The 18,303-nt window shown below is 37.3% G+C and overlaps 1 protein-coding gene across 2 annotated transcripts in view; it reads right to left on the bottom strand.

Annotated features, from left to right (window-relative positions):
• The window catches only part of ATOSA (atos homolog A), a 77,670-nt gene that overhangs the window by 19,987 nt on the left and 39,380 nt on the right, over positions 1-18,303 (bottom strand). For both annotated transcript variants that reach the window (XM_016224875.2, XM_016224871.2), the window contains 4 exons: positions 4,539-4,723; positions 3,298-3,500; positions 2,905-3,030; positions 280-2,134 (listed from right to left, as the gene is read on the bottom strand). In XM_016224875.2, coding sequence (XP_016080361.2) covers positions 280-2,134; positions 2,905-3,030; positions 3,298-3,500; positions 4,539-4,723 — 2,369 coding nt within the window. Of the gene's footprint in view, positions 1-279; positions 2,135-2,904; positions 3,031-3,297; positions 3,501-4,538; positions 4,724-18,303 lie in introns of those variants that run through there.

Here is an 18,303-nt window from a genome sequence, read left to right as displayed (position 1 = left end):
AATTTTATTTCTGACTCCCTATTTACTCTCCAGCAATTGTTTATAATATTGAAATAAACAGAAAAGGGCAACAACAAGAATTTACCTAGCATTTGCTCTTCAGTGAGTGGGTTATTTGCAAGGATAGTAATACTAGCTCTGTAGCAGGTTTATTATATAAAACCGTATGTTCTATAGATAATGGGCACCTTGGGCCTTTACAACTAGACCTCCTGTAAACAAAATTCAAACCATAACAGATGTTTAAGAATTCTATTTGAAATCTAAGATATTACTTACCAGCACCTCTGTATTCTTCAGTCGTTCACATGTAGACACATAGTCATTGATATTCTTTTTCTGAAGACTGTTTCCAAATTTTTCGTCACTTGGATCTTCTTTCTTATCCTGTTCATTTTTTAACTGGTCTGGCCTTGTGCATTTGAAATCTTCCTTATCTTTACTGAGATAATTTTCTATACTATCAAGTTGCATATTTTGCTCACACGTTGTAGGCCTTTTCGAGTCTTTATCTGAACACTTTTTTTCATGTTTGTTCAAATATCCAGACATTTCCAACATAGTAACTTTTATTTTCGAGTCATTATTTTTGGGATTATCAAATTGGTGATTGTTATAAGAATCTGGGTTACAATTTTCATTTTTTATTATTTTTTCCTTATACTTATTTGTGCAAATCTGTTTGTCAATACTGTTGCCATTTGAATACCGTTTATCAGTTCCATTGCTAATTTCTTGCTCCTTAAATTGACACTCAGAAAGTGTATTTTCCAATCTGATTGTTGAATCTAAGTTATTTTTTTTGCAATGAGACATATTTGAAGGAGCCAATAAACTAGTGGCTTTGTTCTGTATCCCTTGAAGCGTACTTTGGATGACTTCGCTAGGATTGTCCTGATCCTGATATAGATTTCTTCTCATTTGAGGTTTCAAAGATGACTTGACTTTACTATTGCATTTAAAAGAACTAAAAGATTTAGTAGGTATTAAGCTTTCCCCTTCACTGCAGTCTTCTAACAAGGAAAATTTTGTATTAGAAATGGAAACAGAAGCATCATCTTTGTTTTTTTTCAACAAATTTTTGTCTTCATATGAACTCCTAAATACTTTAGAAGGAACCAAAGTAGAGTCATGCATGTGGAACGGCTGCCGGGGTATATGTGATGCCGTCGGATCAATATGCTCCAAGTGCTGAGCAATCCTTGCAATAACATCTTGCCGCTCCTGGAGTAATGAGCCTATTAAAGGGTTAGTTTCACCAACAGACCGATGAGAATAAAGACCATTAGAAGCACAAGTTTCATTTCGAGGAACTTCTGGTTTTACTTGGATCTTCCCCTCATTGGTGTCTTCTGAGGAGGTAAGCTCTGGACTACCAAAAGAAATGGAGAAAGTTTCTTTACATTTTCTCACATTTTCATTTTCTTGTGAAACTCGGAAAAGTTTTGAATTAAGTGAACTAGTCTCTTGCGTATTAAATACGTGTCCAGAAACATGTGAACTGCTTGGATCACAATGAATCAAATGCTGAGCAATTCTTGCAATCACTTCTTGCCGATCCTGAATTAAAGAGCATACTAAAGGATTAGTTTCGCCAACTGACTGCCAAGAACTCTGGCGACTAGAGACACTGGGATCAATCATTGAAAATGACTTTAAAGTCCTCACCGATGTTTCGTGTGACTTTTTATCTCCTAAACCACGGAAGCCCAGAATATTGGCTTGACAAGTCCCATAGTCCGATTTACTGCCAGTGCCTGGATACAGTTTGCCGTTTCTGACAGCTGCAGGATACTCTGGAGGGCTGCCATTTTTTGCATGTAATACGCTTTCTGGTGCCATGGTCCAAGTTTGTTTGCTACACAGACGCTGTGAACTGTTTGTACTACACTGTTCTGCTTCATTAGAATTTCGGTGCTGATGGGCTTTAAGTTCATGTTCTTGAATTCTTTTCTCATAAATGCCAATATTAGTGTGAATACTACAGGTCAAAACTGGGTAATTAGATTGTCTGGGCAAGGACTGAACGCTGACTTTCAAGGCCACATTGTGAGAAACGGTGGGAACAGGAAACACATGTTCAATTGGAGTCTGTGAAAAATTCCACTGTAGGTCTACATCGGCAGCACTGATTCTAGAATCACACAGAAAAATATGGAATCAATGGGTTATAAAATATATATTATTATTATGCATTCTTAAAAATTTTTTTAAACATACACTTACTTATCTTTGTTTGCATTAATTACTATTGAGCTTTTACTTTTAGCTACTTTGCCAAGCATGTCTTTCTGATAAAACCAACATAAGAAGTATAGTAGATTATGTTTGGAATAGAGATGATCTTCTTTTTAAGAACACTAGAACACTTAAGTGTTTAAGCTCAAGAATATTATAATTTAAAATTACTTGTCAAAATAGAAAGAAAAAAAGGACTTTGTATTTACCACTAAATAAATGGATTCAGCTAATTCTGCTGTGCAAGGTGATTAAGAGATACTCTATCTCATGGCCACCTGCCTAAAGAGACCATTAGACAGTTGTTCAGCAGCTTGTATGTTTATAGTTATCAAAATGCCAAAAATTAAGTAAGTCTGCTATTGTGGAAATTCAGCAGCCCAGGACGTTTTTCTACTTTATTTGTAATGGCAGCACTAAGTTCACTGTTGGTTCTATGAAGTAAACATAAAAGTCCTCTGAAAACTATTCCACACCAAAGTTAACCCAAGAAACAAAATTCATACTGATTCACATCTATGGAATCACATCTATGGAAAAAAAGCAGTAAATTTTATCTACTTATATTTAGAAATGAAGGAAATAAAATACTTAAAAGGTAAACTATGATTCAGCAACTAACCAATGTAGTTGAATACATACTGTCCTTTTTGTGCCTACACATACCTGTAAAGAATATTTCGTGGAATAGCACCATGAGAAACACTCAGCCAAGCACTTAATTGAGAAAAAAACACAAATGAGCGGACAGCCAATAGAAGGGTCTTCTCTTCAACAAATCGATCGCCACTCCTAAGGGAAGTAAAAAAAAAAAAAGCATCATCTAAATGTCAGTAAGCACAAAATGACTGAGTTTTAGAAAGCCAGAAGCTGAAATAAACATATCACTCAGGGTCCCTGCTTTCATAGGAGTGGATTTACTGGTATCACTTTAAGTTATATCAGTACTAAATATCTAAATTTTACTACATGAAAAGAGGGATTCTAAGAAATAACATATTATTAAAATAATTTATAGAAAGTTGTGGGAAACCTGAATTACTAAGAACTACAACTTACTGTCGAGGAACTGGCTCCAATATCCATCTTTCTAATAATAATGCGTCTTGCTTAATCGCAGGGTCATTGAGATCAATCCCGTCTGTGGTGGGCCCGTCATCGCTGTAGCAACAGTCTGGCAGGAGCATCACTTCCACCATGATTGGAAGGTTATTCTTCCACAACAGCGCGACCTCAGACCTGGTTCGTCTGGCTTGGCGACACTTAGAGTAAACGAATATAAATAAAATGCCTCGATAAACCCCACAATTTAATATTTTAATTTGAAAATTATAATTGTAAAGTACACATCTGTATGAGAAATGAGTCATCAATTGTAGAACTTGCTTAGACTTGTCTATTTCGCTCTCATTAAATAATGAATTCACACTAGTGAGCTCTCAAGTTCAAGGATTAGTATTGAACAACATCTATGATGCAAATTTTCTTGGGGGTGGGGTATATCTTTGTTCTATCTGGAAGTGGCCCAGCCTTGCCTAGTTTGTTAATTATATCATCATTACAGAGGAAAGATTCATTCTAAGTGAAGACCAAAAATATTAAAAACTCATTTTCTTTATTTATTTTTTTTTGTATTTAATTTAAAATTTTTATTTTATTTATTAATTTTTATTTTTGTTTTAAAAAACTCATTTTCTTTAAATGCTCAATATGTACAAGATTAAATGTATACAATACATGCAAGTTAAAAATTTTAGACTACATTTAAGAAACTAACTGGGAGAAAAATCCTTATAGCAAATTATACAGTACTTACCAAAAAAAAATTTAACAGTATTTTATACAAAAACACTAATATGATAGCAAAATGTATCCTCTCATTAAAAAAAGAAAAAAAAAGGAATAGAGAAATTGGTTAATGTGGGGAAAATAATTATTAACATCAATCTACTAAATAAACAAGAACATAAAGTCGATGAGCCAGGGCTGAGACTCTAAAATTAAAGAAAGCTGAGTCACAGCAGCAAATACAATCTTAAACCTGGTGTGTGAGAACACAGGTATGAAATTTGCTACCCACTTGCCTGCTGATCAGCAAAACTACCTACTGTGCCTTCCAGAGTCTTATACAAGAGCCAAGGTTATTGGCTACGGTCCAGGATTAGGATTTTTTCTTTTTGGTTGTGACTGATTTTATATTTAAATATGGGCATTATCACTGCAGTATAACAAAGGTGATGGCAGAATTTATATAGTTTATGCAAAAGATAAATAAAAAGTATTCAACACACAATTCTTACCTGGGCCAGCTTGTCACTACATTCATGTTTGGTAGTTACTGGGTAACAGGACTGTGCTGGAGGGCAATGGAAACTTTCCGAGCGACCTTTTACAGAACATTCAGGTGTTCGTCCTTCTGTTATTAACAAGGCCAAAGAGACCAAGAACTCCTCTGCGTCGTATTCAAAATACTCATCTAGAGTATCTGGTATTAAAAAGAAAGACAAAGAAAAAAGAGCCCTCGTTTTAATGTACTCTTGATAAAAACTCATCTTTTATGCCTAACATAACTGTCACATTCCATACTCAAGTATATTCACTAACAAAGACTGAAAAGAGAATAAAAATGAGGCAATTAAAATAGAGTAAACTCTTGATTCACACAGTACACAGAGTCAGGAGATGATGAATAATTAAAAATTCCAGTTCAGACAAAGCTGGTAAAAATTATGGCATAAAACTGATTTTATATAAACTTCAGTTAAATTACTGAAGATTTAGGAATACACTTTTAATCCCACAGATAATTACATTTTTGGATGTCAAGTATAATAGCTTTCACACATAAAATTTCATCACTAGCCAAAGGTCAAAATGTTTCATTATGTCATATTTTTAGCTAAGATGTTTTATTACTATTATTAAATATTAGGAAAAGATGCAGATTCAAATGCGTGTTTCTCCCCTTTCCTCCCTTCTCCCTTCTTTAACTAGTGCCTTGTTCTTGCAGCCCTAATTCTATGATGTGGACATTCACAGCCACGGGGTCTTTTCCTACACAGTAGTAGTAGTTTCAGAGGGAGAAATGCTATAATTATCCAGCAGGAGATGCAGGCCTGAATTGCAATATATGGATTATGATATTTTTTGGTTACTACACAGTTCCAAACAACCTAACCAGCAGATATTTTCACTTATTTATAGTTATTTTTAAATTTCTCACAAGTGCTCTAATTTTTTAAACAGTTTATTTTCAAAATTTCTAACCTGCTACACAGGTTGAACATACATGCACATGTACACACACAAAATTCAATTTGTTGTGAAAGCCAATTAGGCAACACATATTTTAAGTACCTACTACACTGTACTAGGTCACAGAGTTATACTTTACACAGCTCTCAAGGGGTTTATGATTCAGAGATTATATTAAAAACAAATAGAACACTCCAACATTTAATATATTCCAAAGAAATTCAGATAACAGTGGTGAAATCTTGCAAAAGAGGTAGTTGTTGAGCAGAGCCATGAGGGAGAAAATGCAATTTGAATGGAAAATCTGTACAGAGAAAATGTGGAAATGGCAGGACTGGAGCTAGACAGTGAGCAGCCTTGAGAGGGGTGATGGAGAACGCCTACTCAAGAAGGCCTACCAGGAAAAGGAGCCTTGAATGCCAACTTTATTGAGCTGGTATTTTAAGATCATTTAGAAAAGTTTCTTTAAATTGACCATTTGTAACATAAAATAAGAGCTAACACTAACACTGTCAAAGCATTGTCAGTTTTAAGTACTTTCTATGGACTCATTTAGTCTTCAGAACAGCTCTAGAAGGTGAGAACTATGACCACCCTTTTACAGATAGCTGAAGCACAGAGAAGTTAGGTAACCTGTGCAGGATCACTGAGCTAAGAAGTAGCCAGGTTGGAATTTGAACCTATACAGTCTGGCTCTAGAATCTGGGCTCTTAACCACCCCCATACATGTCTTCTTTCATTGTAGCTATAAATTTTGCTTTTACATACTTTAATACTATGTTTGTAAAAATCATAAATGAAAATAATATATTCAACATATATTTTAATAATACATTTTGGAATATTTATGGAATAGAATTTGTTTCCAGGAATAGTACCCTAATTTATAATAACATGCCAACTGGGAGAGAAAAAAGAGAGGTCTCAACTTTCAACTCTCCTCCAGGAACCAATGAGATCATAAATCAAGGGTTTCCTGTGTTCTCCCGGGTCTCACTGAGTTAAATCATGGTATCCTTCAGAGGGGAGCAAAAGATATAGAAAGGATTCCATTCAGTCGCTTTCTCTGGTGGTTCTGCAGGTTTTCAAGGCTAGCTCGGGCTTGCCATGGGCTACATGGCAGGATTTTAGCTCCGGGATGCTTCTCTGGGCTCATCCTGTTCCCTCCCTCAGTTGTGGGATAACCCCAGAGAGCTAAGAATTGTGGCAGAGCACTGGTTCCTGACCTATGGAATGCTGAGGGGTGCCAAGCTGTCAGCTACTCCATGTGAGTGCCAAGGATGGCCCACAGCCTAAGTAATGTCTCATACTTATGTGCTACTTAAAAAAAAAAAAAAAAAAGATAGTATTTCTACTGCTGAGAGGAAACTACCAGGTCAGATTAGGAAGGGAGGGAAAAGCACTCGGAAAGGGGAGTATGAGCATTTTTTTGTTGTCTTTGGGCTACCAGGACCCCATCGCTCATTATCCTTATGCCTGCAAAACTATAATTCATCTCCAAGGCCCTAGCAGGAAGGGCTTACTTATACACTAGGAATCATCAAGGTTAAAGTGATAAAAGCTGACCTGGTATGAAGGAGCAGTTTTGAATAATATAACATTTAACTAAAATTTGGTTGCTTTGGTAATTATCTCCTCAGATAGTAAACTCCAGAACCATGATCTGAGATCCTATGGATGACTTATTGAACTTAGCCAGAGTAGTGAATACTTATATGAAACATTTCAAACAAAGATTAGAGATGACAGCACTTATCTATTAGTTAGTTATGTAACTATTATATAAGCACTGCAAGGAATAGTGTATTATGAAACACATAAAACACTACCTAAGTGCATGTGACCATTTGATGACAACCTTTAGGAACTTGTCAGGAAAAATTTATGGGTGTTTGAATGTTAATAAATGAGAATACTAAATCATCAGAGTCATTAGAAAAGTTGCACAGTTTAAATTTTGATGTCAACCTCTAAAATACCAGAGAGCAGAGTTTACTGTAGTAAGGAATATGAATAGTAACTGGGAAATATCATGTCACACTAAAGAAAACTCAATAGATATAACTTGGTATTTTGATACCTAACTTATTCCAGGAACAAGTTATGACTTTTGGGCCTCTAAAAACAATTTACCTTTACAAAAACAAAAAATGTTTCAAATCTAGACAAATGTTGCTAGGCTTACCTACCAGGTACACATTTTACAAGAGATAAATTATTTGATATAAAACACAACATTAAAGAAGACAGAAAGAATGGTGTAATTTTTCACAGGCTATGAAAATCAGATCATTGGAGATTGGGAAGTAATCAGTCACAACACAGTTCGGAGTCCCTCTTCCTCCAAGACCTCCATGGGGGCTGTGCTTACACAATAGTCTGACTAGGAGCCATGACTGGACTTGCTGGTTTTCAGTGGCATGCTCATCTGCCTCTAGAGTTTAGCCATAGTCTTTTTTTTTTTTAAATACATCTTTACTCATTTCAGAGGGAGGAAGGGAGAGGGAGAGAGAGAGAGAAACATCAATGATGAGAGAATCATTGATCGGCTGCCTCCTGCATGCCCCTACTGGGGATCAAGCCCAAAACCCAGGCACATGCCCTGACCAGGAATCACACCACAATCTCCTGGACCCTAGGTCGATGCTCAACCGCTGAGCCATGCAAACCAGGCTTAGTCATATTCTTAAGGTTCACCATCTTTTCTGTTCAACAAAAAAAGTGAACAATTTGGCCACTGGAAAAACTATGAACAATCAGAGTGATCCAGAGACAAAAAGACTAACTTGGGAAGTAAATTCTTCATCACGGGATTCAAGGACAGACTGATAAACAATTGGCAGAGGTGTCACTGAAGGGATTTAAAATGTTTATATCCGTTTAAAAAATATGGGACTGGCTAAATATACTGTGGTACAGTTACATCTAAAATAATTATATAAATCTACTTTTAACAAGTAAAGATATTTACAGTGTAAGTGAAAACAATGTTTCATAAGAATGTTATGATCACGTGTTTGTGGAATTACATAGGTATATATGTATAGAAAGATACACATAAAACAAAATATTATCAGTCCTATGAAACATACAAACTAAATTTTATTATTATTTTAAATTGATTTTAAAGAGAAGAAGAGGGAGACTTGGGGGGAGAGAGCAAAATATCAATGTGAGAGAGAAACATCGATTGGTTGCCTCCCCCATGAGCCTCAACCGGGGATCAAACCCACAACCTGGGTATGTGGCCTGACAAGGAATGGAACCTGAAACCTTTTGGTGTATGGGACAACGTTCCAACCAACTGAGCCACACTTGCCAGGGCCATAAACTAAATTTGAAATAAATTACTATTCTCTGACTAGAATTAGATAAGTAAGGCCTATTAATTGAAAAACAACACATAAATAAAAGCATTACCTAGTGTCATATATTTTAATTAACTGGAGTTACTGTTTTGTAGAACCCCGACTAGGTAGGTCACAGTTCGGTTACTTAACATACGAATTTGTGTTAATTCTTCTCTCCTCTTTCATCTTGGAGCTTGTGGAGGCCTGCTGGCTACACGGCTTGTAAAACAGCAAATATGTGTGGAAGGCTGTGGTCCAAGGCCATTTTGGCTGGCTATAAGCAGGGTCTCCAGACCAGAGGGAGCATACAGCTCTTCTTAAAACTGAAGGTGTTTAGAAAGACAAATACCCTATGATCTCACTTATATGTGGAATCTAATGAACAAAATAAACTGACAAAATAGAAAAAGAGGTATGGATGCATTGAACAGACTGACAGCTGTCAGAGGGGAGGGAGGAGGGGGGACTGGATGAAAGAAGGTGAAGGGAGTGCCCAAAGAACATACATACATAACCTACAGACAAAAATGTGGTGTTGGCCAGAGGGGTGGGGGGGGGGGCGGGCTGGGTAGAAGTGGGCAAAGGAGGAAGGATGAGGACATCTGTAATAATGTAAACAATTAAAAAAACACAAAAATCTGAAGGTGTTTATGCTCAAGATGAAACTGAATTCTGTCTAGGCAAGAGATGTGCTTATGTGCACAAGACAAACAACACAGTGACTCCTGATGGCAAACTGAACAAAACCAGAGTAATCTGGGGAAGGGTAACTTGTACTCGTGGAAACAGTGCCATGGTTCGTGCCAAATTCCAAAGCAACCTTCATGTTAGGCCATTGGACATAGACTCTGTAATGCTATACCCCTCAAGGATTTTAAATTATTGAAATGTAAATAAATACAAGGGGATTTGTTCTACTGTAAATTATTTTATATATGTGTATATATATACATATACACACACATACACACACACACATACATATATACATACACATATACAACTATACATATATACACATGTGAATTTGTGAAGACATACGTGGGGAACAGCATACTGGTTCTAGTGTTAAAAACTGGAACTTAGCAGTTTGAAACACTTTTTTTTCTTTTGTTTTAAAAATACTTTTTTTTTCTCATCCTCACCAAAGATGTGTTTATTGATTTTAGAGTGAACAATGCGGGGGTGGGGGTGTGCAGAGATGTGAGGGAGAAACATCGATTTGCTGCCTCTTGTATGAGACCCAACTGGGGACCGAACCTGCAACCTAGGTAAGTGCCCTGACAGGACTCAAACCTGTGACCTTTTGGTGTATGGGACAACATTCCAACTCACTGAGCCACACTAACAAGGGCTAAAAAACAAACTTTTTAAAAAATTAGGTAAAGCCCGGCCGGGCGTGGCTCAGCGGTTGAGCGTCAACCTATGATCCAGGCGATCGGGGTTCGATTCCCGGTCAGGGCACATGCCCGGGTTGCGGACTCAATCCCCAGTCAGAGAAGTGCAGGAGGCAGCCGATCAATTACTCTCTCTCATCACTGATGTTTCTATCTCTCTATCCCTCTCCTTTCTTCTCTCTGAAATCAATAAAGATATATTTTAAAAAATAAAATAAAAAATTAGGTAAAAACTAGAATCTCATACTGATGAGGAACATATATGGATGGGTCTGAGAATAGGTGTTAAGAATTAGCAGAAGAGGTTATGCTCAAAGAATTGGCCTCTCAGTCGACTTAACCAGTATGTAGGTATTAAGACTATTTATTCAACAAATATTTATCGTATACCTACTGTGTGCCAGGTGCTTTCCTAGACACAGAACTGGAGCTTAAATTCTAGTGGGGTAGCAGAGAAAAACAAAAAAAAAATTAATAAGAAAAATATCAGATGGGGCTAAGTGCTGTGCCATAACTGTCAAAAGGGTGATGTGAGAGTGACTCTGTGAATGCTGTATATCGAGTATTCGGGGAGGTTTTTCTGAGAAGATGACATTTAAGCTGAGATCTGAACAAGAAGCTAGCCTTTCAAAAATCAGGGGAGAGTATTCTGAGCAGAGGGTATAAGGTAAGAATGAATGGGTAATGTCTCCGGAACTGAAAGAAGGTTGAGAGAGGCTGAAATAGCAGTGGGAGAGGGGGAAAATGGTAGGAGATGAAGTTTAGAATGGTGGCCAGGGACTAGATTATATAGGATTTTGAAGCCAGGACAAGGGGTTTAAATTTTATCCTAAATGCCACTGGAAGCCATTGAAGGGTTTTAACTAGAGAAATGACATGACCTGGTTTACATTTTAAAACAATCACCATGGCTGCTATGTTGATAATAAAACAGGAAAAAGAATCACAGTAGGTAGATATACTAGTTAGGAGGTTACTGTAGTTGTGCAGGGTTGGGAATATAGTTTTGGGAATCATTTGCATTTGGAAAGTATTTAGAGTCAAGAGTTACCTAGAGGGATATGGGAACTCCTGACAGAGCCCTGGAGTGCTGCAACAAGAAGCAATCTGGTAGATGATGAATCACTAAAAGGAGCTGTCAAGTACAGTATCTTAAAAGACACAAGAAGAAAAAAATGTTTCAAGGAAGGCGTGGTTAATGGTATCAAACACTGGTGAGGTTTAATAAAATATACACAAAGAGGAGGCCACTGTATTTGACAAGAAGGAAGTCATTGGTAACCTTGACAATAGCGATCTCAGTAGATGGTGATGATAGAAGATTGGACAGATGTCAATTATTGTGAACTGTCGATTATTCCAAAGGGTATAGATGATAAATACAAAAGCCTACTTTTCACAGTCCTCTTTTAACACAATGGTCATTCATGCATCACAATATCCCTTTCTAGAAAAGCAAGATGAGTATTAAATATGCAGTGTCATCACTCATACAAAATTGTCACCAAACCCTAAAACAGAAGAAAGAAGTTCCCTTCTAAGTCTATGGGATAGGGGCAGGAGAGTCTCCCTCTTTATGGCTCTGAAATCCAGTCACTAAATCTTACTAACGTGTTATTTTAAAGTTGTCTTGGAAGTAAATACTTCCTTTTCAACCCCAAAACAATCACCTAGTTAGGTTCTTATTACTTCACACCTGCCTTACTGTAACGGTCTCCTAGCTACTGAATCCAACGCACACACACTCTTAAGTGTGACGTTAGGTGCCAGGGCCACCACGAAGAGCAGTGCCAGATTCGCATGTGAATGCTGCTGCTCGGAATCACACAGAGGCGACCCTGCTTTAGACTCTACCTCCAAAGTCTCAACTGTCTCCCGCTTTGCTTCCTCATCTTTTACTGTTCCCTACATGGTGTCTCTGTTTCAGTCAAACTGTTCTCTATACCCTGCTCTACCCCTTCCCCACCTGGTAGCACTGCTTATCCATTTTTTAGCTATTAAACACGCCTTCCTCCTCTGCTTTCCACCAATAATGAGCTTTCTGAAGAGCTTTCCAACTCCTTATTTTTTTCACAAAAGAATTCTTTCCTAACTCATTTCCACACTGATCTTTCACTTACTTTGTACTTCTCACCAGTCATGTAAGCCATCTAGACTACGAATGGTTACTTCACAGTGCTGGCGCACAACCTTAAGGTCATGGATTTCACCACCATGTGGGTAAGTTTCACTCTGTTCCATGGACAGACTGTACTGCTAACTTCAGCCAACCTTCTCCCAAACTTGGGGCACTGATCACAAATGTGACCGTGAAAAAGGAACGGACAGATCAGTGCAAATCAACCATCACTTCAGGAAAAACTCAGCATGCTTACCAGCTCCCACTCAGTTCTTTATAAATCATGTAGCCTAATCTACCTTAATGCTAGATGAAGAAAATAGGATACAAAAACATCAAGTTTCTTGCTTAAAGCTGTATACTGCAAACTAGAATCCAGGTTTCTTTACTTCTGGTGCAATTTTATTTATGTACTGTGAGAAGTCTAAGCAGAGAGTAAAAGACAAAGTTGACTTTAGTGACAAGTGCAGAAAATAGTGGCTGTGGCTGTAAACAAAAGAGCAATTTTAAATGTGTACTATTATTTTATGAATATTAGTTACACATAAATATTTTCACTTACAGATTATCTTAAAATACAAAAATATTTTTTATTGTTTTTGTAAGCAACAAAACAAACTGAATTTTTAAAAATCCTCAGCACTCTATTATGAAAGAGGCAAGTGATCTGTACACAGACTTATTACAGACTGACTTTTATTTTTAATTAAAAAAAAAAAGTTTTTATTGATTTTAGAGAGAGGAAGGGAGGAGAGACAGAAACATGGACGTGAAAGCGAAACATCAACTGGCTGCCTTCTGCATGCCCCTCAAAGCCCAAGCGTGTGCCCTGACCCTGACTAGGAATCGAGCCTGTGACCTCTTTTGGTGCATGGGTCGATGCTCAACCTATTGAGCCACATCGGCTGGGCCAGATTGACTTTTAAAAGCAACTTTCTGGACATGCATGTGGTTTGTTTGAATTCAACCAAATATTTCTGCTGTACATTGACATACAATAACTGCCAAAGATAAATTTATGATTAAAGCACTGCAAGATTCTGAGGTGCCATCTGAAAACCTAAGTCATATGCATGTTTTTTATAATAATCTAGCTCTTTGAAAACTGGCTCTAAATTTTGTCACATAACCCAGACATTCAATTTAAACAAAGATGATCACCATCATTTTGAGTTTTTTATCAAGTGCTTCTTCATTTTAATCCTCATGATGTAGCACATAATAACAGTTAACAGCATGCACTCTGAGTTCATGCAACCAGTTCAGCTACTTGCTGGTTGTTTGGCTTTGTACAAGTTACATAAACTCTCTTTGCCTCAGTTTTTTAATCTATTAAATGGGGATAGTAATGGTATAAACCTTCAAAGGGTAGTTACAAGGATTGAGTAATTTGTAAAATTTTTAGACTATTACCTAGCACCTAATGAGAGCACCACAAAAGTGTTTGCTATATTTAAAATAAAAAGAAATGCAGCCCGGCTGGGCTTGGCGCAGTGCTTGAGCATCGACCTAGGATCTGGGAGACGGAGGTTCAATTCCCGGTCAGGGCACATGCACAGGTTGTGGGCTCGATCCCCAGTTGGGGACGTGCAGGAGGCAGCCAATCAATGACTCTCATCACTGATGTTTCAACTCTCTCTCTCCCTCTCCCTTCTTCTCTCTGAAAATCAATGAAGATATATTTTTTAAAAATAAATAATAAAAAATAAATGCAATGATGTGGTCTTTATCTTATCTTACAGATAAGAAAACTAAATTTGTAAAATCATTTCCCAAGATCAAACACATTATCAGTAATCAGAAAACCATCTCTAAGGAATAGCTCTTAATTCATAATTACTGAAGCTCATACTTTATTTTTCATTTCAAACGAAAACGACTCAAGAGTCTACCCTATCAACGCAGGGCACAGATTCTAGAAAGTTTCTCAGACAGACGTATCTTCAAGGATTCCTGGTAGTAAAAGAATTTAAATAGCTATTCTTTTCTTTCTTTGCCTTGCCCATTTAAAGCTCTCTTGGTTTAGATATTATGAAAAAGGCCTAGTTCATATGGTTCCAGAAACAGCAATGCGATATCTCACTTAGAAACATTATCCTCAGAATGCTTGGAAAGGCTGTACAATTACATCTGCTTATAAATAAAGCGTTTCAATGTTCTGTTTTGTTCATAAAAACACTTAGAGTTAATTAAAACCAAGCTTGGTCCCTTTATCATCAAAGAAAATTAAGCAGTTTCTGTGGGCAAAAATGCAGGAGTAAGATTAAAAAAAAAGACATGAGACTTGGCTTTTGTATAGAATTCAGGAGTGAAAGAACTCAAAGGAACCTTCAAGAGCATGTATTTTTATTAATTTGTAGTGAGGCCTTAAACCAGATCTCACGTGTATGTAAAATGTTAGAAATCTGAGGACTTATTTCCAAATCTCATCCAATCTGCCTACCTAAATTCTTCCGCCCAGCAGTGCAATTCCAATTCTGACTCAGGGAGGGATCATGGATGGAAAATCAGCCTAAGGTAGCTGTTGATTTAGTATCCAGGTCATTCTTGTTGCTCACTCTATCAGTTAACCAGCCTCTGAACGTCGATTCTGGTCCTAGTGTAAAACATCTTGGTGTCTAATTCCCAACCCCTCTGAATTTTCACTGGACTTCCAGTTCACACGGCTATTAGTCTGCCTTCTTGCCAGAATGCTCTTTGTCTCTTTGCCCATGTAACCACTCTGGGCCTATTTTTTGCCACTGAGACCTAGGTGCTTACCTACCTCAGATGTGTTTCCTCACTATCTATTGTACCTGGTATGGATTGCTATATGCCATGGGCACCCAAACTAAGCCTGACACTTTGATGGTTGCGAAAGAAGAGTTGTGAATGGGTTAGAAAACACCAATGAGGAAAGGGAAGCAGGAGTTAAAGGAGTTAAAAAGTACACTGTTACAAACTGCATATTTTCCAATGCAGAAGTTGAAAATCTTCCAACTTCTTTTTAGTTCCTGATTCTGGTTAAATTTCAAGTCAAGTGGGAAGCAGATGCAAAAAGAAATCCTCTCATAAGCTTCATGTGTCCCACCTCCAATGATCACACAACTGTAATTTAGGATGTTCATCTCTAATTAGGCTATAAACTCTAGATGTGCAGGAGCCAGGTATAACATAGTCACCATTTTATTTACTGGTGCCTAGGACAGTGTCTGGTATATAAGAGAGCTCCATGAATAAATAAACAAAATGAATGTGTGCTTATGTGTAGCTATACAGCTAACTGAAAGACTTTAGCACCTGTAGGTCTACTTGAGGTCTATGTTTAAGTATGACCAACTCTGCAGAATGCAGGTATTATAGGACAGGTAAGCTCAGCTTATTAGCACTACAACCAGTGGCAGTTTGCAGGTGGTCAAGACATCAGACAATGTAAAAGAAGTCTTTTTAACTTCGATTTTACTATGTTTAAAAAATAATAATTTAACTTATTCACACTGGTCTTTTAATATAATTGTTAACACCCCCCCACACAGACCCCACTAAAATGATATTATGTATGTTCCTGGACCTCAGTCAACAGTGTGTCGAGAACTTATTTCCTTAATTCCAACTTGAAAGCAAGTTCTGCCATCTGATAGTGCCTTCTCAAAAACGCTAAAAGCAGTTAATTTTGAGGGACAGGTCTTGTAAATTTCATCACACTAAGTCTCACAGAAATCAAAGAAGCAGCCTTGGCTGATTCCCTAATCACTAATTCTCTATCATTAATAATTAGCACAACTAGTATAACCAATAAAAATGAATGAAAGAAAGGCAGGCTTAGTGATCAGACATGTGGGAATTAGGAATTTCAATGATTTTTTCAATGTTCTGAATTGTTTCTCAAATTTTTCTAATGCTGCTGCTCATTTTGTACACATTCTGCCTATCAGGCCCAGACTAATGTTTTGCAAATTTTATATACTACATACAAAAATTTAAGATGATTGTGGCATTTACAGAACACTTCACTCAACAAAAGCAGAGTACATCTTCAATAGGTACATACAATACATTTACCAAGATACACCACATTCTGGGCCATAAAACATCTCAATAAATTTAAAAGGATTTGAATCATCCAAAGTGTGTTTTCCAAATACAATGGAATTAAATTACAAGTCAGTAAGAGAAGGATATCTAAAATATCTTTAAATATTTTGAAACTAAATGACTAGTGTAATTTTAATAGTCAATTTTAACTTCCATTTACTCTGAAGTGAGGTTACTAAGTGCTATAGACTGAATAGTGTCCCACTAAAATTTACGTTGAAGTCTTAACCCCCAAAGCGACTATATTTGGAGATAGGGCTTTTAGGAGGTAATCAGGGTTAAATAAGGTTATTAGAGCAGGGTCCTAATTCTATAGAATTGGTGGCCTTATAGGAAGAAGAAGAGATCTCTCTCCCTCTCTCTCCAGGCACATGCACCCAGGAAAGACCATGTGAGCACACAACAAGAAGGCCCCTGTCTACAAGCCAGGAAGAGAACCCTTAAAACAAACCAAATCAGCTGCCGTTCTGATCCTGGACTTCCCAGCCTCCATCACTGTGAGAAAATGAATTTCTGTTGATACCCAGTCTGTGGTATTTTGCTATGGCAGCCCAAGCTGACTAATACAACAAACCTGAATTCAGGAATTTGGCTCCATATTTCATGTCCGTTCCTGAAACTCAGAGGAGGCAGTCTTGCACTTAGTTCCAGATTTCTGGATAAGGCATGCTGTGGCCTGTGCCTAGAGCCTAGATGTTCTCAATTAATAAAAGAGGGAGTGAAAATACCAGGCATAAATGGGTTTCCAGAAGCCTTGTACTTGGGGGATTATGGGGGGGGGTGTCCAATATAATAAAGCGATATTTCATTTCTCATTTTACTATCAACCGTGTGAGTACCTAATTCCAGTTGGAACTCACAGGGAGAAATGGTGAGTAGAACCATGAATCCCTAGCAATTATGGCTGTCCAACCACCTTGCAAAATTGTTATGAGAATCCGAAGTGAGGTATGTCCAGCATACCTCATTAGTCTTACTCAAAAGGAAGAAAAATGCCTTTTGTTCTATGTCATAGCTACTTAATAAAGTCAAGGTGGGAGCAAAGGGAGAAAATTAAAGAGAGGAAAAGGGTGAGGAATAAAGGGAAAAGCAAAGCAAAAAGTAATGTAGAGTTTTCACTAAGTCCAGCCTTATCACCTACCCCCCCCCCCCCCCCCCCGCGCTCCTCCAGCCCGGAATCTGCTCCTCCTCGAGTTCCTTATACACTGTATGGACTAACGTTACCCATGCTCAACCGCCCAAGCCAAAGCCTCAGCCACTGAGTCCTGTAAGCTGTACCCCCTAAACAGATCTAGCCACTTTTCTTCCTATTCTATAATCTGTGCCAATACGACTAAGGCCACCTCTTACGTGGATAATTTAAAAAGCTCTGTGATGGATCTCCCTGCCTCCAGTCTCTTACCCTTCCCATAAATTCCCATACCCCTTCTTAGAATCCCATTCAAATACAATGTGATTATGTTGTCTTAGATCTCCATAATGGTTCCCACTGTTTATAATTTAAAGCCCAAACTTCTACTTTTTAAGAACCAGCTTAAAAATCATTTAATAGAGGCATAAACAAAACCTCCCTTATTCCCTCAGGCAGATATTTATTATACTATTGGTAGTAAAGATGAAAAACTGTGAGTTCCTTAAAGACAGAGGCTAGCTCATTAACTGCTGTTATTTTATATATTAGGATTTTCTATATAAATAATCATGTCACTGCAAATAATTTTACTTCTTTCTTTCTAGTCTTAATGCTTATTTTTCTTTTACTTACCTTCTCACAATGACTAGGTATACAATGTGGCATTGAAGTGACTAAATACCTTCTTTCTGATCTTAGCAAGAAAAGTGGTCAATAGTTTACCACTAAGTATAATGT

This window comes from Miniopterus natalensis, chromosome 1 (genome assembly GCF_054644295.1).
Source record: "Miniopterus natalensis isolate mMinNat1 chromosome 1, mMinNat1.hap1, whole genome shotgun sequence".
Taxonomy (NCBI): domain Eukaryota; kingdom Metazoa; phylum Chordata; class Mammalia; order Chiroptera; family Miniopteridae; genus Miniopterus; species Miniopterus natalensis.
This window is presented reverse-complemented; position numbering and strand designations above follow the sequence as displayed.